General features: G+C 42.3%; 1 protein-coding gene across 1 annotated transcript in view; it reads right to left on the reverse strand.

Annotated features, from left to right (window-relative positions):
• PTH2R (parathyroid hormone 2 receptor) overlaps positions 1-18,761 on the reverse strand; it is a 1,239,906-nt gene that overhangs the window by 428,227 nt on the left and 792,918 nt on the right. Inside the window, exon 8 of the mRNA XM_069733763.1 lies at positions 16,787-16,847. Coding sequence (XP_069589864.1) covers positions 16,787-16,847 — 61 coding nt within the window. The remainder of the gene's footprint in view (positions 1-16,786; positions 16,848-18,761) is intronic.

Here is an 18,761-nt window from a genome sequence, read left to right on the forward strand (position 1 = left end):
TCAGTGAAACGAGCAGTGAAATCAGCAGTCGCTTGGATAGGCTGCATTCAGATGTAAGTCAATCTCCAGCCAACCTTTTTTTTCAATCCATGCTCAGGAGCATGGAAAAGCTTTCTTTTGACCAACAGATGTGGGTAATGAATAGCTGCCATGCAACTCAAGGTCCTCTCCGAACACCAAGCTACCCCCACACCTCCCCACACAGCCACTTCATTTCCACCCCAGGCCCCATTTTCACACCAGGCCACACCCCAGTACCCATTTTCACACCATGCCCCACCTCAGTCACCATTTTCACACCAGGCCCCACACCAGGCCCCATCTACACATGATGCCCAACCCCAGGCCCCATTTCCACACCAGGCCCCCCCCCAGGCCCCATCTACACATTATGCCCCACCCCAGGCCCCATTTCCACACGAGGCCCCCCATTACCAAACCCATTCCCAATACCCAAGGCAATCACAATACCCAACCCAGTCCCAATACCCAACCCAGTCCCAATTACCCAACCCAGTACCAATTACCATCCCGACCCACAAACCAAATGTCTTCCCCACTGTTTTCTTCCTTGCCCAGCTTTCCTTCCCCATTAAGTATTCCAACTACCCCAACACCACCCCCCTCTGGTCAGCCTCCTGCTTTTACCCCCCCTTCCACTGCACCCCAAACAAGTAGGCTTTCCCCACCTATCGACGTGGTCCAACCTTCCAGCCCCTCCTCCACTCCTATCTCCACCCCACACTTTCAAAATTTATAAAAAAGTGTTTAAAGGGACACTGTCACCTGAATTTGGAGGGAACAATCTTCAGCCATGGAGGCGGGGTTTTTGGGTGTTGGATTCACCATTTCCTTAACCGCTGGCTGCATGCTGGCTGCAATATTGGATTGAAGTTCATTCTCTGTCCTCCATAGGACACGCCTGTGCAAGGCAAGATTGCCTTGTGCAGGCATGTACTACGGAGGACAGAGAATGAACTTCAATCCAATATTGCAGCCAGCATGCATCCAGCGGGTAAGGAAAGGGTGAATCAAACACCCGAAAACCCCGCCTCTATGGCTGAAAATTGTTCCCTCCAAATTCAGGTGACAGAGTCCCTTTAATAACTGTTAGTTTTTAAATTTTGAAAAGTTAACCCCTTCCCGACCCATGACGCCACGTAGGCGTCATGAAAGTCGGTGCCAATCCGACCCATGACGCCTATGCGGCGTCATGGAAAGATCGCGTCCCTGCAGATCGGGTGAAAGGGTTAACTCCCATTTCACCCGATCTGCAGGGACAGGGGGAGTGGTAGTTTAGCCCAGGGGGGGTGGCTTCACCCCCCCCCCGTGGCTACGATCGCTCTGATTGGCTGTTGAAAGTGAAACTGCCAATCAGAGCTATTTGTAATATTTCACCTATTATAACGGGTGAAATATTACAATCCAGCCATTGCCGATGCTGAAATATCATCGGCCATGGCTGGAAATACTAATGTGCCCCCACCCCACCGATCGCCCCCCCAGCCCTCCGATCTGCCCGGTACACTGCCCCGCTCCCCTCCGTCCTGTGCTCCGCTCCCCCCCGTGCTCTTGTCCGCTCACCCCCGTGCTCCAATGACCCCCCCGTGCTCCAGTCACCCCCCCTGCACTCCGATCCACCCCCCCGTGCTCCATTCCACCCCCCCGTGCTCCGTTCCGCCCCCCCGTACTCCGTTCCGCCCCCCTGTGCTCCGTTCCACCCTCCTCGTGCTCCGTTCCACCCCTCCCGCGCTCCGATTCACCCCCCATGCTCCGATCCCCCCCCCGTGCTCCCCCCCCACCCCATCATACTTACCGATCCTGCCGGGGTCCATCCGTCTTCTAACCGGGCGCCGCCATCTTCCAAAATGGCGGGCGCATGCGCAGTGCGCCCGCCGAATCTGCCGACCGGCAGATTCGTTCCAAAGTGCATTTTGATCACTGAGATATAATCTATCTCAGTGATCAAAATAAAAAAATAATAAATGACCCCCTCCCCCTTTGTCACCCCCATAGGTAGGGACAATAAAAAAATGAAGAATTTTTTTTTTCCACTAATGTTAGAATAGGGTTAGGGTTAGGGGTAGGGTTAGGGGTAGGGTTAGGGGTAGGGGTAGGGTTAGGGGTAGGGTTAGGGTTAGGGTTAGGGGTAGGGTTAGGGGTAGGGCTAGGGTTAGGGGTAGGGCTAGGGTTAGGGCTAGGGTTTCGTTATGTGCACACGTATTCTGGTCCTCTGCGGATTTTTCCGCTGCGGATTTGATAAATCCGCAGTGCTAAACCGCTGCGGATTTATGGCAGATTTACAGCGTTTTTTCTGCGCATTTCACTGCGGTTTTACAACTGCGATTTTCTATTGGAGCAGTTGTAAAACCGCTGCGGAATCCGCACAAAGAAGTGACATGCTGCGGAATGTAAACCGCTGCGTTTCCGTGCAGTTTTTCCGCAGCATGTGTACAGTGATTTTTGTTTCCCATGGGTTTGCATTGAACTGTAAACTCATGGGAAACTGCTGCGGATCTGCAGTGTTTTCTGCAGCGTGTGCACATACCTTTAGAATTAGGCTATCTGCCCACACTACGGATTGGCCGCTGCGGATTCGCAGCAGTGTTCCATCAGGTTTACAGTACCAAGTAAACCTATGGAAAACCAAATCCGCTGTGCCCATGGTGCGGAAAATACAGCGCTGAAACGCTGCGTTGTATTTTCCGCAGCATGTCAATTCTTTGTGCGGATTCCGCAGCGTTTTACACCTGTTCCTCAATAGGAATCCGCAGGTGAAATCCGCACAAAAAACACTGGAAATCCGTGGAAAATCCGCCGCTAAAACGCAGTGCCTTTTACCCGCGGATTTTTCAAAAATGATGCTGAAAAATCTCACACGAATCCGCAACGTGGGCACATAGCCTTAGGGTTAGGGTTGGGGTTAGGGTTGTGATTAGGATTATGGCTACAGTTGGGATAAGGGTTAGCGGTGTGTTGGGGTTAGTGTTGGAGGTAGAATTGAGGGGTTTCCACTGTTTAGGCACATCAGGGGTCTCCAAACGCAACATGGCGCCACCATTGATTCCAGCCAATCTCGTATTCAAAAAGTCAAATGGTGCTCCCTCAATTCCGAGCCCCGACGTGTGCCCAAACAGTGGTTTACCCCCACATATGGGGTACCAGCATACTCAGGATAAACTGCGCAACAATTACTGGGGTCCAATTTATCCTGTTACCCTTGTGAAAATAAAAAAATGCTTGCTAAAACATCATTTTTGAGGAAAGAAAAATGATTTTTTATTTTCACGGCTCTGCGTTGTAAACGTCTGTGAAGCACTTGGGGGTTCAAAGTGCTCACCACATATCTAGATAAGTTCCTTGGGGGGTCTAGTTTCTAAAATGGGGTCACTTGTGGGGGGTTTCTACTGTTTAGGAACACCAGGGGCTCTGCAAACGCAACGTGACGCCCGCAGACCATTCCATCAAATTCTGCATTTCAAAAGTCACTACTTCCCTTCTGAGCCCCGACGTGTGTCCAAACAGTGGTTTACCCCCACACATGGGGTATCAGCGTACTCAGGAGAAACTGAACAACAACTTTTGGGGTCCAATTTCTCCTGTAACCCTTGGGAAAATAAAAAATTCTGGGCTAAATAATTATTTTTGAGGAAAGAAAACGTATTTATTATTTTCACGGCTCTGCATTATAAACTTCTGTGAAGCACTTGGGGGTTCAAAGTGCTCACCACACATCTAGATAAGTTCCTTTCCGGGTCTAGTTTCCAAAATGGGGTCACTTGTGGGGGTTTCTACTGTTAAGCCACATCAGGGGCTCTGCAAACGCAACGTGACGCCCACAGAGCATTCAATCAAAGTCTGCATTTCAAAACGTCACTACTTCACTTCCGAGCCCCGGCATGTGCCCAAACAGTGGTTTACCCCCACATATGGGGTATCAGCGTACTCAGGAGAAACTGAACAACAACTTTTGGGGTCAAACTTCTCCTGTTACCCTTGGGAAAATAAAAAATTGCAGGCTAAAAGATCATTTTTGAGAAAATAATTTTTTTTTTTTATTTTCATGGCTCTGCGTTATAAACTTCTGTGAAGCACTTGGGGGTTCAAAGTCCTCACCACACATCTAGATTAGTTCCTTTGGGGGTCTAGTTTCCAAAATGGGGTCATTTCTGGGGGATCTCCAATGTTTAGGCACACAGGGGCTCTCCAAACGCGACATGGTGTCTGCTAACAATTGGAGCAAATTTTCCATTTAAAAAGCCAAATGGCGTGCCTTCGCTTCCGAGCCCTGCCGTGCGCCTAAACAGTGGTTTACCCCCACATATGGGGTATCAGCGTACTCAGAACAAACTGGACAACAACATTTCGGGTCCAATTTCTCCTATTACCCTTGGCAAAATAGGAAATTCCAGGCTAAAAAATTATTTTTGAGGAAAGAAAAATTATTTTTTATTTTCATGGCTCTGCGTTATAAACTTCTGTGAAGCACCTGGGGGTTTAAAGTGCTCAATATGCATCTAGATAAGTTCCTTGGGGGGTCTAGTTTCCAAAATGGGGTCACTTGTGGGGGATCTCCAATGTTTAGGCACACAGGGCCTCTCCAAACGCGACATGGTGTCTGCTAACAATTGGAGCTAATTTTCCATTCAAAAAGTCAAATGGCACGCCTTCCCTTCCGAGCCCTGCCGTGTGCCCAAACAGTGGTTTACCCCCACATATGAGGTATCGGTGTACTCGGGAGAAATTGCCCAACAAATTTTATGATCCATTTTATCCTATTGCCCATGTGAAAATGAAAAAATTGAGGCGAAAAGAATTTTTTGTGTGAAAAAAAAAGTACTTTTTCATTTTTACAGATCAATTTGTGAAGCACCTGAGGGTTTAAAGTGCTCACTAGGCATCTAGATAAGTTCCTTGAGGGGTCTAGTTTCCAAAATGGGGTCACTTGTGGGGGAGCTCCAATTTTTAGGCACACGGGGGCTCTCCAAACGCGACATGGTGTCCGCTAACGATGGAGATAATTTTTCATTCAAAAAATCAAATGGCGCTCCTTCCCTTCCGAGCCTTACCATGTGCCCAAACAGTGGTTTACCCCCCCATGTGAGGTACTGTTGTACTCAGGAGAAATTGCCCAACAAATTTTAGGATCCATTTTATCCTGTTTCCCATGTGAAAATGAAAAAATTGAGGCTAAAAGAATTTTTTTGTGAAAAAAAAGTACTTTTTCATTTTTACGGATCAATTTGTGAAGCACCTGGGGGTTCAAAGTGATCACTATGCATCTAGATAAGTTCTTTGTGGCGTCTAGTTTCCAAAATGGGGTCACTTGTGGGGGAGCTCCAATTTTTAGGCACACGGGGGCTCTCCAAACGTGACATGGTGTCCGCTAAAGAGTGGAGCCAATTTTTTATTCAAAAAGTCAAATGGCGCTCCTTCCCTTCCAAGCCCTGCCGTGCGCCCAAAAAGTGGTTTATCCCCACATATGAGGTATCAGCGTACTCAGGACAAATTGCACAACAACTTTCGTGGTTCAGTTTCTCCTTTTACCATTGGGAAAATAAAAAAATTGTTGCTAAAAATAATTTTTGTGACTAAAAAGTTAAATGTTCATTTTTTCCTTCCATGTTGCTTCTGCTGCTGTGAAGCACCTGAAGGGTTAATAAACTTCTTGAATGTGGTTTTGAGTACCTTGAGGGGTGCAGTTTTTAGAATGGTGTCACTTTTGGGTATTTTCTGCCATATAGACCCCTCAAACTGACTTCAAATGTGAGGTGGTCCCTAAAAAAATGGTTTTGTAAATTTCATTGTAAAAATGAGAAATCGCTGGTCAAATTTTAACCCTTATAACTTCCTAGCAAAAAAAAATTTTGTTTCCAAAATTGTGCTGATGTAAAGTATACATATGGGAAATGTTATTTATTAACTATTTTGTGTCACATAACTCTCTAGTTTAACAGAATAAAAATTCAAAATGTGAAAATTGCGAAATTTTCAAAATTTTCGCCAAATTTCCGTTTTTATCACAAATAAACGCAGATTTTATTGACCTAAATTTACCACTAACATGAAGCCCAATATGTCACGAAAAAACAATCTCAGAACCGCTAGGAACTGTTGAAGCGTTCCTGAGTTATTACCTCATAAAGGGACACTGGTCAGAATTGCAAAAAACGGCAAGGTCTTTAAGGTCAAAATAGGCTGGGTCATGAAGGGGTTAAAGCAAAACAGTTGAAAATAAAAAAAGTTACTGTTTTTTACCAACAAAAAAAAAATAAGTAAAAAAAAAAAACAAAAAACAATAAAATTCAGTTAGATTTAAAATCTACTCTTTGTGTCTGTGCATTAATTGAGGTAATATGGTAACTTAAAAGGTACAATAAAAATAAACACCACACATTTGAAACGTATAACAAATTGGGTTTATTCCTAAGAAAACCACACTTTTGGAAATTTTTTTTTTTTTTTTTTTTGGGGGGGACAGAATTTTAACATAAACATAAATCCATGAAAAACATATCACACAATGGTGTCTTGCCATGGAACCCGCCCAACAGGTGACACAAAATACTCCGCATAGTGGTCCCTCATCCTAGTAACAGACCCTGTGGAGCGTATAGAGCTGCAGCGGTAATCCCACAAGGTTGTCTCCAATTCTTCGTCATCAACAGGAACAGGCTCCTTGGAAAGGACAAAGTTATAGAGCACCACACAGGCCTTCACCACTTCGTCTACAGTTTTGGTTTGCAGTTTTATTGCAGTCAGCAGAACTCTCCACTTTGCCGTCAATATGCCAAAAGCACACTCGACTACTCTTCTGGCTCGAGTAAGGCGGTAATTAAATACCCGTTTTGTACGGTTTAAGTTACGGCTACCATATGGTTTCAAAAGGTGCGGTGATAGCTGAAAAGCCTCATCACCTACACATACATATTGCATGGGTGGTTCAGTTGTTCCTGGGAGTGGTCTGGCTGGCGGGAAATCGTATGTCTCTCCATACAAGCATCGGCCCATTGGAGAGTTTTTAAAAACTTGTGAGTCATTGGACCGGCCATAGGCTCCTATGTCCACAGCAAGGAATCTGCAGTTGGCGTCTGCAATAGCCATGAGTACAATTGAGAAGTATTTCTTATAGTTTTAGTACTCAGAGCCTGTTCCTGCCGGTTTAGCAATCCTTATGTGTTTTCCGTCCACGGCACCAACACAATTTGGGAAATGACAGATTTGCTCAAAAAGTTCTGCACTTGTCAGCCAGATGTCCATCGTTGGTTGGGGGATATACTCCTGCTGTAAAGTATCCCAGATCGCCCGACAGGTGTCTTTCACTATCCCGGAAATCGTCGAAATGCCAAGCCGGAATTGATAGTGGAGCGAAGTCAGAGATTCACCCGTAGCAAGGAAGCTGTTGAAAAAAAAAAAGATGATAGAAAAAATTGCACAGACCAACAACATTTTACATTTTTTGTTTCTGGGTAAAGTTGCAATAAATGGCAGTGTGGAAATTTTTCTTACGGGACGCACAATAAAACCTGCATGAAACAGGTGTAAAAGGCAGTGGAATGTCCACGAACAAAAAAAAAATAACATGCTGCAGAAAAAGCTATGCAATGTTTCAGCGCAGTATTTTCTGCAGCATGTTATATGACATTAAAGATGAGCAATGACATAATAAAAATGCATAGAAATGTCCACAAACAATAAAAAAATAACATGCTGCAGAAAAAGCTACGCAATGTTTCAGCGCAGTATTTTCTGCAGCATGTTATATGACATTAAAGATGAGCAATGACATAATAAAAAGGCATAGGAATGTCCACAAACAATAAAAAAATAACATGCTGCAGAAAATGCTACGCAATTTTTCAGCGCAGTATTTTCTGCAGCATGTTATATGACATTAAGGCCGGCGTCACACTCAGCGTAAGATAATACGGTCCGTATATTACGGCCGTAATACGCTGAAAAGTCCCCAAAATAGTGGTCCGTAGCTCCTCCGTAGGCAGGGTGTTTCAGCGTTTTTTGCGCATGGCATCCTCCGTATGTAATCCGTATGGCATCCGTACTGCGTGTTTTTCTCGCAGGCTTGCAAAACCGACATACGGCTATACAAGGGATCCATGTGTTAAAAACAAAAAAAAAACATATATACTATGTCAGTAGACACATACAGTGGGGCAAAAAAGTATTTAGTCAGTCAGCAATAGTGCAAGTTCCACCACTTAAAAAGATGAGAGGCGTTTGTAATTTACATCATAGGTAGACCTCAACTATGGGAGACAAACTGAGAAAAAAAAATCCAGAAAATCACATTGTCTGTTTTTTTATAATTTTATTTGCATATTATGGTGGAAAATAAGTATTTGGTCAGAAACAAAATTTCCTCTCAATACTTTGTAATATATCCTTTGTTGGCAATGACAGAGGTCAAACGTTTTCTGTAAGTCTTCACAAGGTTGCCACACACTGTTGTTGGTATGTTGGCCCATTCCTCCATGCAGATCTCCTGTAGAGCAGTGATGTTTTTGGCTTTTCGCTTGGCAACACGGACTTTCAACTCCCTCCAAAGGTTTTCTATAGGGTTGAGATCTGGAGACTGGCTAGGCCACTCCAGGACCTTGAAATGCTTCTTACGAAGCCACTCCTTCGTTGCCCTGGTGGTGTGCTTTGGATCATTGTCATGTTGAAAGACCCAGCCACGTTTCATCTTCAATGCCCTTGCTGATGGAAGGAGGTTTGCACTCAAAATCTCACGATACATGGCCCCATTCATTCTTTCATGTACCCGGATCCGTTGTCCTGGCCCCTTTGCAGAGAAACAGCCCCAAAGCATGATGTTTCCACCACCATGCTTTACAGTAGGTATGGTGTTTGATGGATGCAACTCGGTATTCTTTTTCCTCCAAGTTGTGTTTCTACCAAACAGTTCCAGTTTGGTTTCATCAGACCATAGGACATTCTCCCAAAACTCCTCTGGATCATCCAAATGCTCTCTAGCAAACTTCAGACGGGCCCGGACATGTACTGGCTTAAGCAGTGGGACACGTCTGGCACTGCAGGATCTGAGTCCATGGTGGCGTAGTGTGTTACTTATGGTAGGCCTTGTTACATTGGTCCCAGCTCTCTGCAGTTCATTCACTAGGTCCCCCCGCATGGTTCTGGGATTTTTGCTCACCGTTCTTGTGATCATTCTGACCCCACGGGGTGGGATTTTGCGTGGAGCCCCAGATCGAGGGAGATTATCAGTGGTCTTGTATGTCTTCCATTTTCTAATTATTGCTCCCACTGCTGATTTCTTCACTCCAAGCTGGTTGGCTATTGCAGATTCAGTCTTCCCAGCCTGGTGCAGGGCTACAATTTTGTTTCTGGTGTCCTTTGACAGATCTTTGGTCTTCACCATAGTGGAGTTTGGAGTCAGACTGTTTGAGGGTGTGCACAGGTGTCTTTTTATACTGATAACAAGTTTAAACAGGTGCCATTACTACAGGTAATGAGTGGAGGAAAGAAGAGACTCTTTAAGAAGAAGTTACAGGTCTGTGAGAGCCAGAAATCTTGATTGTTTGTTTCTGACCAAATACTTATTTTCCACCATAATATGCAAAAAAAATGTTAAAAAAACAGACAATGTGATTTTCTGGATTTTTTTTTCTCAGTTTGTCTCCCATAGTTGAGGTCTACCTATGATGTAAATTACAGACACCTCTCATCTTTTTAAGTGGTGGAACTTGCGCTATTGCTGACTGACTAAATACTTTTTTGCCCCACTGTATATGTATATATATTATTACTTCATACAGCGCGATATAGCAGAAAGCCGGTAATTCAATTACCGGCTTTTGCTATCACCTTCCTAAACCCGACATGATATGACACATGGTTTACATACAGTAAACCATCTCATATCACCATTTTTTTTTGCATATTCCACACTACTAATCTTAGTAGTGTGTATGTGCAAAATTTGGGCATTCTAGCTATTAAAATAAAGGGTTAAATGGCGGAAAAAATTGGCGTGGGCCATTGGTCATTGACCTACTTTACCTTCATTCCCCGGGGTTTTGCAGCAAGGAGCAACGCTGCATTAGGAGAACTCCTGGCTGCAAAATATTTTAACCCCTTCAGATGGATTTACATCGTTGGACCTTACAGATCTTCGAAAGGTATGTATATTGTTGGTTTATTATTTTGACTTTGTTACAGATCGAGGGTCTTCAGTGAGTGGATTGAGCGTAGAATAAATTATTACAACAACCTTTGTGATTTTTTCATTAAAATAATTTTTAATAATGTGTTTTTTTTAACCCTTTACTAGTATTGGATTAATAATGGATAGGTGTCATAATTGACGCCTCTCCATTATTAATTTGGCTTAATGTCACCTTACAATAGCAAGGTGGCATTAACCCTTCATTACCCCATATCCCACCGCTACAAGGGAATGGGAAGAGAGTGGCCAAGTGCCAGAATAGGCGCATCTTCCAGATGTGCCTTTTCTGGGGTGGCTGGGGGCAGATGTTTTTAGCCAGGGGGGGGCCAATAACCATGGACCCTCTCCAGGCTATTAATATCTGCCCTCAGTCACTGGCTTTACTACTCTGGCGGAGAAAATTGCGTGGGAGCCCACACCAATTGTTTCCGCCATTTAACCCTTTAATTTAATAGCTAGAACGGCCGAATTTTGCATATACACACTACTAACATTAGTAGTGTGGAATCTGCAAAAAAAATGGTGATATGAGATGGTTTACTGTATGTAAACCAGGTCTCATATCACGTCGGGTTTAGGAAGGAGATAGCAAAAGCCGGCAATTGAATTACCGGCTTTAACGCTATCTAGCGCTGTATGAAGTAATAATATATATACATATATGTGTCTCACTGACATACAGTTAGGGCCAGAAATATTTGGACAGTGACACAATTTTCGCGATTTGGGCTCTGCATGCCACCACATTGGATTTGAAATGAAACCTCTACAACAGAATTCAAGTGCAGATTGTAACGTTTAATTTGAAGGGTTGAACAAAAATATCTGATAGAAAGTGTAGGAATTGTACACATTTCTTTACAAACACTCCACATTTTAGGAGGTCAAAAGTAATTGGACAAATAAACATAACCCAAACAAAATATTTTTATTTTCAATATTTTGTTGCAAATCCTTTGGAGGCAATCACTGCCTTAAGTCTGGAACCCATGGACATCACCAAACGCTGGGTTTCCTCCTTCTTAATGCTTTGCCAGGCCTTTACAGCCGCAGCCTTCAGGTCTTGCTTGTTTGTGGGTCTTTCCGTCTTAAGTCTGGATTTGAGCAAGTGAAATGCATGCTCAATTGGGTTTAGATCTGGAGATTGACTTGGCCATTGCAGAATGTTCCACTTTTTGGCACTCATGAACTCCTGGGTAGCTTTGGCTGTATGCTTGGGGTCATTGTCCATCTGTACTATGAAGCGCCGTCCAATCAACTTTGCAGCATTTGGCTGAATCTGGGCTGAAAGTATATCCCGGTACACTTCAGAATTCATCCGGCTACTCTTGTCTGCTCTTATGTCATCAATAAACACAAGTGACCCAGTGCCATTGAAAGCCATGCATGCCCATGCCATCACGTTGCCTCCACCATGTTTTACAGAGGATGTGGTGTGCCTTGGATCATGTGCCGTTCCCTTTCTTCTCCAAACATTTTTCTTCCCATCATTCTGGTACAGGTTGATCTTTGTCTCATCTGTCCATAGAATACTTTTCCAGAACTGAGCTGGCTTCTTGAGGTGTTTTTCTGCAAATTTAACTCTGGTCTGTCTATTTTTGTTATTGATGAATGGTTTGCATCTAGATGTGAACCCTTTGTATTTACTGTCATGGAGTCTTCTCTTTACTGTTGACTTAGAGACAGATAAACCTACTTCACCGAGAGTGTTCTGGACTTCAGTTGATGTTGTGAACGGGTTCTTCTTCACCAAATTAAGTATGCGGCGATCATCCACCACTGTTGTCATCCGTGGACGCCCAGGCCTTTTTGAGTTCCCAAGCTCACCAGTCAATTCCATTTTTCTCAGAATGTACCCAACTGTTGATTTTGCTACTCCAGGCATGTCTGCTATCTCTCTGATGGATTTTTTCTTTTTTTTCAGCCTCAGGATGTTCTGCTTCACCTCAATTGAGAGTTCCTTTGACCGCATGTTGTCTGCTCACAGCAACAGCTTCCAAATGCAAAACCACACACCTGGAATCCACCCCTGACCTTTTAACTACTTGATTGATTACAGGTTAACGAGGGAGACGCCTTCAGAGTTAATTGCAGCCCTGAGAGTCCATTGTCCAATTACTTTTGGTCCCTTGAAAAAGAGGACGCTATGCATTACAGAGCTATGATTCCTAAACCCTTTCTCCGATTTGGATGTGGAAACTATCATATTGCAGCTGGGAGTGTGCACTTTCAGCCCATATTATATATATAATTGTATTTCTGAACATGTTTTTGTAAACAGCTAAAATAAAAAAACTTGTGTCACTGTCCAAATATTTCTGGCCCTAACTGTATATATATATATATATATATATATATATATATATATATTTACCTATTCTATGTGTACACCTTTATTCCACCTATTCTACTGTAAGCTGTCAGTGTGATTTTACTGTACACCGCACTGAATTACCGGCTTTTCTCTCTAACACCGCTGCGTATTTCTCGCAAGTCACACTGCTGGTCCGTGTGTAATCCGTATTTTTGGGGCTTCCATAGACTTTCATTGGCGTTTTATTTGCGCAATACGGTGACGAACTCAGCATGCTGCGATTTTCTACGGCCGTAGAAAGCTGTATAATACTGATCAGTAAAATACGGCAGATAGGAGCAGGGGCAGGGACGTTTGTTTTGCGAGTTTTACGGACGTATTTTCTGCGCTCATACGTCCGTAAAACTCGCTAGTGTGACGCCAGCCTAAAGATGAGTAATGACATAATAAAAAAGAGGCTTACCGCAGGGTCACTATGAGCCGCTCCGCCGGTGTGATAGCAAGCCTCATCCGTGTGTCCTGCCTTTGGATGACATCCCCTATTTTTTCCAGCAAATAATCGAAATGCTCCTTCTTCATCCGTACATAATTGAAAAATTTGTCTGGATTGTGCCGCAACTCCAGGTACAGAGTGGACTGGACACCCCTGGTCATCCGCAGTTCATTTATCGGATGTATCCATACTCTTCTCCGTCTCCGTTGCTGCAGAAGCATCCTCCGTCTTTCTGCTGCCGCCTCCTTCTCCCGCATTATAATATCCAGGCGATTTGTCTCAAATATAACTTCAGTTACCACACTCGCAATTCTACCAAGTACACCTTCCATCTCTGCTACTAAACTAAAACCCTCAAAGATGGGCTGTAAAAACAGTCAGTATATAGTTTTCCCTATTTTCCAGTAGCCAATCACATTTGGGAAACTCCCATTTTAAAAACGGATCCGTCATGAAAAGGGATGCAACGGATGGTAAAAACGGATGCAACGCATACAGTATTAACGGAACCGTTTAGCGGATTCGCGACGCATCCGTCGAAATAGTGTATGCGTTGCATCCGTTTTTCACTATTTTTGACGCATCCATTTTTTGAACAAAACGACGCATTTCGACGTCTGGAGAAAAACGCTAGTGTGAAAGTAGCCTAATCAATCAAAAGTGACTTGTGATAATTGTTATGTTGGAAAAACCCATGATGTAATGTGCTGAGACCGCCCGATTTCTCCTACAAAAGGAGATATTCTGTGAAGCATTAAATCAGGAAGAATCATTTGATACATGATCCACTGTGTCTTATGTGTTCTTTCCTCCATGCACATACCATCTCTTTCAGAGAACCAATTTGGCAGCAGACAATTAAATGAGAACACATGCATTCTGTGTGCCCTAACACTTTAAGGTTTCTATATGAATCTTTTTTGCGGAGAGTGACATGTTAAGCATGTCGAGATGAGGAGACTTAAAGCCGCAATGCTCCTCTGGGAAATATGCAATTTGTCTCTTCAGAGAGGAAGAGGACTAGAACTCTAGTGCCATCTATTGGAAGTAGCAATCCTAACAGTCAATGTCGACCCTTTAACGAGCCTTGTCACATGACTTAGGATAAAAGCCAAACCAGAATATCAATTTGCAGACACATGAGGGGAAGTACCCCGAAACACAGTGTCTGCAAATTGAGATTCTGGTTTGGCTTTTATCCTAAGTCATGTGACAAGGCTCACTAAAGGGTCTACATTGACTGTTAGGATTGCTACTTCCAATAGGTGGCACTAGAATTCTAGTCCTCTTCCTCTCTGAAGAGACAAATTGTATATGAATCTCTGAAAGACATAATTCAGATAAAACCCCCGAAGGATCCATTCACTGCAATGATGCAGCAGTTGCAATGTACTCCATTTGGCCTCTATTCAGTGTTGTCATTCTTTTCAGAAAGGCACAAAACTGTGACGAACCGTACTTTTATGCACACCAAAAAAGACACAGTCAGACTGCATCTACAGTGTCTTCATTTGCCTCATTATAGGAAATCTTCCACTCAGTGTTCTGTCTGAATCAGAGATTTATATGGAAACCCTGGTGTAAGAGCTCAGCGTAGAGTGCAGGACAAATGTGCTCCGAGACATATTGCGATCTTTGGGAGGCAGAATGAAAAAATCAACTGCAGGTGAATTGGTTTTATTTATTTTTCACGCCGTTCATCATGTGTGTCAGTGTGATTACAGTGATGCCAGATTTATATATATTTTCGGTTTGGCTGCTGTCACACAGTAAAACACGCCTTATTTTGAAAGATAATTTTCCATATTTCAGTTGACAGAGTCATGAGAGAGCTTGTTTTTTTATGGGATGAGTTGTAATTTTTATTTTTTACCATTTTCAAGCACATACAATTTCTTCATTCTTGGGAGGAAGAATGAAGAAAAACAAGCAATTTAGGAATAGTTTTTGCTTTTGTTTTTTTTATGACGTTCCATGTGTAGTAAAATTGAACAGGCAGCTTCACTCTTCGGGTAAGTACAATTACAGCAATACCACATTTATATATTTTTTATGTTTTGGCGCTTTTACATAATAAAATCTTTTTTTATAGAAAAAAAATATTATTTTTGCCTCACTATATTTTGAGAGCTGTAGCTTTTTTATTTTTCCCCTAATGGAGCTGTATGGCAGCTTGTTTTTGTGGGACAAGGTGACCTATTCAACAATTCCATTTTTATTTAAATTTATCTTTTTTATCATGTTTTATTCCACTTTTTGCTTGGTGGTATGATGAAAAAGCATTGTTTTTTGCCAGTTTTTAAATTTTTTATGGTGCTCACTGAAGGGGTTAACTAATGTGACAGTTTTATGGGGCAGGTTGTTCCGGATGCAGCGATAACAAACTTATACTTGTGTGTATACTTTTTTACATAAAACTATAAATTCATGGCTAAAATATATGTTTATTGTGTTGGTATTATTTTGTGATTTTTTTTTTTAACCTTTAACCCCTTCACGACATGCGCTGTAGTTGTACCTTACTTCACTTCTACACTGCTTGTGGTTATATCTTCTGTTTGACAAAAAATTTTTTTGGAATAAAAGTGTTAATACACGTCTGCAAACCAGCATTTGAGAGTGTGCGGTGAATTTCTACTATTGAGCTTTGGGGCCATCCAGGTCCATTACGCCAGCACCTCGTATACTTGACCTGAGTGCACACCATTTTTCTCTATATTCCAGATGTCATAATGACAACATCAGGTCCGCATGGAAAGGATTGGGCCTACTCACTGAAGTCGAGAGGGTAGTAATTGGAAGGGAAATGGAGCCCATCCTTCTCTCTGCCTCGTAAATTGTGCAATCAATATAGATTCCTAGCATATAGGGGGTTCAAGTGCCGGGAGTGGTGCTGGCACCACACCTGACATTGAGATCCAGCTGTCAACTAGGATGTTAGTTGAACACTTGGCGGCAATTGCACATTCACAGCTCCTGTGCATTCAAAATCGCCATGACGTACCCAGTACATCCAAGGTAGAGAAGGGGTTAAGCGCATTGATGTTATATCTGCTGATGATTTCTGTATTTTCTGTTTTGCTGGATGACAGATACAAATTAAGGAAACACTCCTTTTGTCTCACAAACTGATACGTTTCCTTACCTAGACAGTACTATCATTAAAAGCCAATATAAAATTACATCCTGAGGTCCACGCTGCAACCCAGGTTGATTGATAAAGTTAGTATGCTTTTAGATTTATTTGAAAATGCGATAAAGCTTAAAATAACTTTTAACAAAATGTTTTTTCTTTTTTCCAATCGTGTGCGTGTTCATTATTGAAGTTAATACAAGAGCTTTTCGAAAGGTTAGCGACTATGTCATGCTTTAACAAACATGAAGAACAGAGTAAGTTTAAAGATCATTAGCAGCAAAATTGCAGAAAAGTCTGTGATAAGACATTGTTAAAAATACTCTTGAAATCTACAAAACCACAGGGGTTCCTACTTTCATAGTTTACCAACATATAATTGCCCAGAAAACTGAGAGCTAATGAAGGGCTAGAAATGCAATAATTGCCAGATTCTGAAATTGTACAGTCTTTTATAACTGCAGAAAATATAGAAAGGGGCAGTGAATACATTGAAATTTAGTGTTGTGAAATCACATTATTTCTCAGTCAGTAAGTGATCCAAAGTGGACAGTGCATCTAAGGAAATAGATTTTATACACAGTCTATATTCGATTCAGCATAGAACATTATTTTTCAATATTTCCATAATGTGCTATATCTTACCTTGCATCTGCTAATGTAGCACGGACGACTGCCCACACTATCACAAATACAGCTGGGAAACCTTGAATGCAAAGAAAGTAGAATAAGATAGAAAGGATTATTCAATATTTTTGCTTTCTCTTCTATTTTCCTCATTCTGAATTAGCAGTTTGGTGATAAGTCTTGACAATGTTGCATTTCACTGCTACTATTCCCGAACCATAATAGGCTTCCAATAGAATTGCATGGGGCTTAATTGTACCTTTGTATGCCTCTAATTTCATATGCAGGTACACAGAGGTTTTTTCCAGTCCTATTTATTCTTTAGAAATGTAGCATAAAAATTTGAGGCATACTTCATTATGTGCCATATTAGAGTGTTATTCCATAGAAACAAAAATTCGAACAAATTATCTCTTGGCAAACATTTAAGCAAATCTCTACTAAATGTAAATGTTACTGTACATCTTTAAAGGTAAAATGTTATCATAGTGGTGAAAGAAATGGCACCTGCATCAATATATTAACCCCTTCAAGTCGCGGCCCTTTTTCGTTATTGCGTTTTCATTTTTCACTTCCCTCCTTCCTAGAGCCATTACTTTTTTATTTTTCCGTCAATATGGCCGTGTGAGGGCTCATTTTTTGCAGGACGAGTTGTACTTTTGAACGACACCATTGGTTTTACCATGTCCTTTACTAGAAAACGGGAAAAAAATTCCAAGTGCGGTGAAATTGCAAAAAAAAGTGCAATCCCACACTTGTTTTTTGCTTGGCTTTTTTGCTAGGTTCATTAAATGCTAAAACTAACCTGCTATTGTGATTCTCTAGGTCATTACGAGTTCCTAGACATCTAACATGTCTAGGTTATTTTTTATCGAAGTGGTGAAAAAAAATTCAAACTTTGCTTAAAAAAAAAAAAAAAGTGCCATTTTCCGATACCCGAAGCGTCTCCATTTTTCGTGATCTGGGGTCGGGTGAAGGCTTATTTTTTGCATGCCGAGCTGATGTTTTTAATGATACCATTTTGGTGCAGGTACGTTCTTTTGATCGCCCGTTATTGCATTTTAATGAAAAAACGTAATTCTGGCATTTCGGATTTTTTTTTCTCGCTACGCTGTTTAGCGATCAGGTTAATGCTTTTTTATATTGATAGATCGGGCGATTCTGAATGCGGCGATACCAAATACGTGTAGGTTTTTTTTTTTAATTTGTTTATTTAGGATGGGGCGAAAGGGTGTGATTAAAATTTTATATTTTTTTCATATTTTTAAAAACATTTTTTTTTTACTTGTGCCATGCTTCAATAGCCTCCATGGGAGGCTAGAAGCTGGCATAGCCTGATCGGCTCTGTTACATAGCAGCGATCATCAGATCGCTGCTATGTAGCTGAAATGCATGTGTGCTGTGAGCGCCGACCATAGGGGAGCGCTCACAGCAGGTCGGCATCAGTAACCATAGAGGTCTCAAGGACCTCTATGGTTACCTTCCTGATGCATTGCCGACCCCCGATCATGTGACGGGGGTAAGCGATGACATCATTTCCGGCCGCCCAGCCGGAAGCGCCGGTTAAATGCCGCTGTCTACGTTTGACAACGGCATTTAACAGGTTAATAGCGGCGGGTGAATAGCGATTTCACCCGCCGCTATTGCGCGCACATGTCAGCTGTACAAAACAGCTGACATGTCGCGACTTTGATGTGGGCTCACCGCCCGAGCCCACATCAAAGGGGGTGATACGGCATGCACAGTACTAGTACGGCGCATGTCGTGAAGGGGTTAAATTAGTTACTCTATATATATATTTATAAATATCTATTATATATAAGTGTTCTATATATTATTGAATGTAAGCAATGTGATATCCAATATACAGGTTGTACTCCTTGGAGCAATGAAAAAATGCATAAGGCGTCACATGTCTGATGTGGTTAGTTCTAAAGCTGTTGGTATATCAGCAGCCTCTAAACATTTTTCTCAAATACATAGGGGCAACATT

Source organism: Ranitomeya imitator, chromosome 7 (genome assembly GCF_032444005.1).
Source record: "Ranitomeya imitator isolate aRanImi1 chromosome 7, aRanImi1.pri, whole genome shotgun sequence".
In the NCBI taxonomy this organism is placed as follows: domain Eukaryota; kingdom Metazoa; phylum Chordata; class Amphibia; order Anura; family Dendrobatidae; genus Ranitomeya; species Ranitomeya imitator.